Source organism: Ursus arctos, unplaced genomic scaffold (assembly GCF_023065955.2).
Source record: "Ursus arctos isolate Adak ecotype North America unplaced genomic scaffold, UrsArc2.0 scaffold_19, whole genome shotgun sequence".
Lineage (NCBI taxonomy): Eukaryota > Metazoa > Chordata > Mammalia > Carnivora > Ursidae > Ursus > Ursus arctos.
Window position 1 is genome coordinate 52,982,231 of NW_026622863.1, and position 6,327 is coordinate 52,988,557.

At 50.6% G+C, this 6,327-nt stretch overlaps 1 protein-coding gene across 1 annotated transcript; it reads right to left on the reverse strand.

Moving 5' to 3' along the window:
- Positions 1 to 674: 674 nt before the first annotated feature.
- Positions 675 to 1,712, reverse strand: LOC125283305 (olfactory receptor 13H1-like). Its single transcript, XM_048223986.1, has one exon. It carries the CDS (start codon positions 1,710 to 1,712, stop codon positions 675 to 677), a length of 1,038 nt encoding a protein of 345 aa, XP_048079943.1.
- Between the last annotated feature and the right edge of the window lie 4,615 nt (positions 1,713 to 6,327).

Genomic DNA, 6,327 nt, shown 5'->3' on the forward strand with positions numbered 1-6,327 from the left:
CAAAAAAAATTTTGTTTTTCAAATAAAATGACAAGTTAATTGTTTGGTCTTAATAGCAGCTCACGGATTGCATGGAGCACTGGGGGTTACACGCACACAGTGAATCATGGAACAACACATAAAAAACAAATGATCTCCTGTATGGTGACTCATATAACATAATAAAAATAAAAATAAATAATACCTCACGGAGGGGCACCTGGGTGGCTTAGTCAGTGAAGCATCTGCCTTCAGCTCGGGTCATGACCCCAGGGTCCCGGGATTGAAACCCTCATCGGGCTCCCTGCTCGGCTGGGAGCTTCCTTCTCCCTCTGCTGCTCCCCCTGCCTGTGCTCGCTCGCTAAGTAAATAAATAAAATCTAAAAAAATAATACCTCACAGGGAACCACTGACAATCTCTCTCAAGTTTAATAAGCAAGAACTGAGAGATGAATATAACACAGCTATTTGGACCAGTGGCGGTTAGCGAGGTCAGTCCATGGATATTGCAGGAGAGCACGAGAAACACAGGAGGACGCCCTATGGTGTCCACAAAGCTATTCTGCGTGTGTGTCCGGGTGTGCGTGTGTGTGTAATACACCCTCCGCTGAACGGCTGCTAAGAAGTAGCAGTTTACACCCCAGAGCACACCCTCCAGAATATCAGCTTATTTCCTCCCTCCTCGGCCGCGCACCTTAGACCTCAGCCTTTCTCCGCAGGAGCCTCCTGAGGGCGCCTTTCATGTCCTTGTTCCGCAGGCTGTAGATGAGGGGGTTCATCATGGGGGTGAGGACGCCGTACGATATGGAGATGATCTTGTCTCGGTCGCGGATGATCTTGTCCTGAGGCATCACGTACATGGCGATGGCCGAGCCATAGAACAGCACCACCACCGTGAGGTGAGACCCACATGTGGAAAAGGCCTTGCCGTGGCCCTCCGTGGACCGCATCCGCAGCACGGCCACCAGGATCATTCCATAGGAGGCCACGATGAAGGCAAAGGGAGCCAGCAGGGTCAGGGCACTGGTGCACACCATGAGCAACTCATAGAACTGCAGGTCAGAGCAGGCCAGCTTGAGCAGGGCCAGGAGCTCGCACGAGAAGTGATTGATGACCTGGCGGCCGCAGAACTCCAAGGGCATAGTCAGCACGGGGACCACGGTCAACAGGAACGCCACCGTCCACGAGGTCCCGGCCAGCAGGCTGCACAGCTGGGGCCCCATGCGCACAGGGTAGCGCAGGGGGTCCACGATGGCCACACAGCGATCGTAGGCCATGGCGGCCAGCAGGAGACACTCCACGACACCCAGATAGAGTCCCACGACCATCTGGGCCAAGCACTGTCCTAGCGAGACGACAGGAACGCTCACCAAGCAGTTGACGAGCATCTGGGGCACGCTGGCTGTAGTGTAGCACACGTCCAGGAAGGACAGGTTGCTGAGGAAGAAGTACATGGGCGTGTGGAGCCGGCAATCGTAGCAGATCAGGAGCAGGATGAGGCCGTTCCCCAAAAGGGTGATGGTGTAGGACAGGAGGAGCAGGCAGAAGAAGGCGGTCTGAGCTCGTGGGTACTGGGAGAGCCCGAGCAGGACGAAGAAGATCTCTGTGCTGTTCTGGCTGTCCACGCCCCTTCCAAAACTCCCGCTGGGTGGGAAATGGGGGATCATCTTGGGAGGTGGTTCGGAACCTGGTGGCTTCCTATAAATAAGGTTGGGCTCTTTCAAGCCATTCATGTGTTCCTGGGCACTGCGGTGACCCCTTCACCCCTGCATTGCTCTGGCCCCTGCTGAAGAATGTCTGCTTAATACATTCCACCATGCACAGGCACTCACAGACCCATCCAATGATATAGCCATTGATCTGTGGACTGGTGGATCGTGGAAGGGATTGGGTCGTTCCTTCACTGATTCTATTACATATTGGTTAGTGGCTGCATTCATTCATTCATTTATAACCGAGTCATTGACTCATGAAACCACTGATGGATGGATTCACTTGTTGTTTCTTTAATGCATTTATTCATTCATCCAACAAGCACCTCTGAGCAGCTTCTAACTCGTCCAGACTCGATCCCAGGCAATGAAATTACAGTGAGGAATGAAAACAACACAAAAAACAAAGCCCGAGCTCAAGGACTTAATAGACTGAAGACAAATTTGAAAAGTCACACTAGTGTGGTAAGTGCTAAGACCTTGCTCTGTTCCCACCGTGCTCCCTTCCCTGAAAACCTGTATCTGCACGTGTCCTTTCCCAAGGTCTGCCACTTCTAGGAGTTTATCCTGCCCACAGATCACATCTGCAAACTGAGATCCATAGGATTAGTTTCAAAGAGATTTTTTACATTTTTTAAAAATTTATTTATTCATTTATTTACTTAACTCATCTACACACCCACCCGAGATCAAGAGTCTCATGCTTTTCCAACTGAGCCAGGCAGGCGCCCCTCAGATTCATGTTTAAAAACATAAATGCTAGGCTGCATTGCAGAAGTTGGAAACTATCTCAATATTGAGAAATATGGGACAGGGTAAAGCAATTGTGGCCCATGCATGACAAGAACACTGTGCAGAAGTGAGAAGAATAAGGAAACGATGTATACTGATAGATGATTGATTGATAGATAGATAGATAGATAGATAGATAGATTTCTAATTATTTCCTCAACTAGAAGTGTTGAAGCGAGTGTGGTGGAGGCAGTAATTACATGGGAACACTCGGGTATGCGTCAGGGAAGGAGAGAACAGTAGCTACCCTTTTATTTTTTAACGGAGAAGAAAATACGTTGTATACCTTTATCTCCTCCATCAACCTGACACCCAAGGTGAACTGTCATTTGAAGATGAGAGAGGACGTGTCGGAAACCAGGACGAAGGAGCACGGTTAGGAGCACGGTTAGGAGCACGGTTAGGAGCACGGTTAGGAACAGTATAGTACCCGCCTGGCACCTGCAGGACTTTCTGACATGAGCGGAAGGACCCTGTCCTAATGAGGCGATAAAAATGCTTCCTAAGGAAATGATGGGAGGGTGTTGCGAGGAAAAGGGACCTGATTAGCATGGCCAGGAGGGAGAGGGAAGAGCTTGTCAGGCAGAGGGAACAGGACGGATGGGAAGATGGATGGATGGATGGATGGATGGATGGATGGATGGATGGACGGATGGATGGATGGACGGATAGATGGATGGGCAGATCAATGGATGGAAAGGTGGGTGGGAGGGTAGGTGGAAGGGTGGAAGGAAGGAAGGACAGATGGATGCATGGATGGACGGATGGATGGACGGACGGACAACGGACGATAGACGGATGGATGGGGAGGTGGGTGGGTAGACGGAAGGGTAGAAGGAAGGAAGGACAGATGGAAGGATGGATGCACGCTGAGGCTGTATCAAGTTAAGCATCCTCTTCCCACGCTCCTCCCATACCAGCCACACACCTGGCTCCAGCGGAGTCTAACCCGGGAACTTCACCCCTTCCTTCCATGAAGAGGCCACACCAGCGGGAATCAGGCTGCTCTCACACTCTGGGGAGAACAAGGTCATTCCAAGGAGCCCGTGTACAACATCTTGGTCCCTGGCACCTTCCCAAGCAGCATCCCTGAGAATAAGAACATCTCATCTCCCTCTGTCTGTATCTTTTTCTTGAGTCTCCCACAGAGTTTCCGGGAAGCCCGGAGGGGACGGGTGGAGCCGAGGCAGGGGGAGAACTGAGCAGAGAGAGGTAAGTGACTTAAGTCGTCAGCTCTACCCCCAACACCACCCCCGCGGTCTCTGGAGGCTCCTGGGCACCACCTGGGGATGCTTGTTAGCAGAGGTTGGCCTGGGACGCGGGAAAACAACCTTCACGGATCTCTCAGAGGCATCAGAGGAAAAGTTTGGTGTGAGGGGATCGCTCCCCCCTCCAGAAACTGGGCTGCTTACTGCAGACCGAGACTCGGGGTGTGGGTATGTGGGGACCGTCTCAGCCACACCACGGGTTGGCCTGAGGCCTTCCTGAGAGTCACGTTTCTCGGGTGTGGAGTGGAGAGAGGAATCCCAGCTGTCGTGGCCCAAGAAAGGGCTCACGGATGGGAAGGGAGTAGCCCCAGTGACTGGACCGCCTTGGCGTCCGCAGCGGGACCCGGGTGCTCTCCTGTGGGACACCTGCAATTTCACGGCCTGTGTACCTCAGACAAGGCCGTTCTGCGACCGCCAAGCAGTGAGGCAGTAACAGGACCCGCCGGTAATCGTGCGTGAACACGGACAAAAATGAGCATTGGCCAAAGACAAGGCCTCGCCAACCTGCAGGGCGTCCAGCCCATCCCAGTGCTCCCAAAGCTCTCCCGCTTTAGGACCAGAAGCCCTGCGTCCCAAAAGCCTGTCAGTGCGGCTGCTCAGGCCTGCTTAGGACCTTGAGACATGTGACCTTGAGAAAGCACCTTGTTATCCTTTGGCCTTATGTCTGTCCAAAGACAATGAGGGGACTGGAGTCTGTCACTGATTTTCAAGACCCCTTCCTACAGAAAGTAGGGTTTTTTGGTGGGTGTGTTGGCCCCAAAGAAACAGGCAAAGCTTTCTCGAAAAAGATTGCATGATCTCCAGACGCCTGGGTGGCTCATTGGTTAAGCCTCTGCCTTTGGCTCAGGTCATGATCCCAGGGTCCTAGAATCGAGTCCTGCATCCGGGTCCTTGCTCGGCCGGGAGTCAGTTTCTCCCTCTCCCTCTGCTGCTACCCCTGCTTGTGCGCGCTCTCTCTCTCTCTCTAACGAATAAATTAAAAAAAAAAAAAAGGTTGCACGAACTCACTTGCATGTGGGTGTGAAACAGTGGAATACTTTGAAGCAGAGAGTAGAGCGCTGGCCGCAGGGGTGGGTAATGGGGAGAGGCGGTCAGATGGTTGCACTCCTACAGGGTAAATAAGTCTGGAGATCTACTGAACAGCCGGACTACACTGAATAACACTGGATCGAATCCCGGAAACCTGCAGAGACAGCTTTCAGGCGCCCCCGCCACACACACAACACGGCAACCGTGTAGCTGGACTGCCGAGCTGTTTCAGTTGGAAACGCACATCTATCTTGTGCCGCCTCAGTCTACGTCCCACGAGTGTGAGTGTGCGTGTGCGATGCGCGTGCAAGAAACGGGACAAACCGAATCTGAAGTTTACGTGGGAATATAAAGGAACAATCCAAACGGGAAGCGAGGCTGATCTCAAAGCTACGGAAATGAGCACCGAGGCAATCTGCCCGAGGAACTCGCAAGGAGCGGAGATACTGACCAACGCACACACCTTTAACTTGCAGGGGAAAGGACGCTGCGGAAAAGTGAAGAAAGAAGAGTGTTTTCAATAAATGGATAGAAGCCAATTCACAATTATTAAGAGGGAAAAAATATTTTTTCTCAGTTTCGCACGATTTCCTTTTTTGAATGTATGAAAGTTGCTTCTTTTTTTTAAAGTAAGCCAACTAAAATACTTTTCTTCCTGAAAACAAAAACATTCCTCTTGGAGAAAACCAGAAATACACAGGCACAAAGCAGAAAGTAAAAAGTACATTTACTTCCAACGTGCGGAGATCTCCCCCATTTGCAGTCTGGCACGTTTCCCTCAGGTCTTTTCCTTTTTCTAGGTGACGTCCAGTTGACACACAATATTGTATCGCTTTCATCTGCACGACACAGGATTCCACAGTTCAGCTCTACGCAGCACACGGCACTCAGCGCGGGAAGCGCGGTCACCATCGGGCAGCGTACGCGCTGTTACAGTATTAGCTACGTTCCCGGTGCTGTATTTTTAGTTATTGGATTTATTTCTTTTATGACTGTACCCTTAATCCCCTTCACCTATTTCACTCACCCCACCCCCCTTTCCTCGGGCAAACACCAGTTCGTTCTCTGTTTAAGTGTGTTCGCATTTTGTTTTCTTCTTTTTTAGATTCCCATATAAGTGAAATTATATGGTCTTTCTCTTTCTCCATCTGACTTCTTTCCCTTAGCACAATGCCCCCAGGTCCATTCCTGTTGTCACAAATGGCAAGAAACTCTGTTTTTATGGCTGAGGAATAGTGCACTGGGTACATACAAAACATCTCCTTTATTCGTCCACAGTGGACCTCGCTTCCATAGGTCGGCTATGGTCAATAATGCTGCAGGAAACATAGGGCTGCGCGTATCTTCTCGAATTAGTGGCAACCCACGGAATGGGAGAAGACATGTGCAAATGACATTTCAGATAAAGGGCTAGTATCCAAGAACTATAAAGAACTTCTCACATTCAACACTCAAAAACCAAATAACTCAATCAAAAAAAAGGGGCAGAAGACATGAACAGGTAGTTCTCCAAAGAAGACGTATGAATGGCTAACAGGCACATGAAA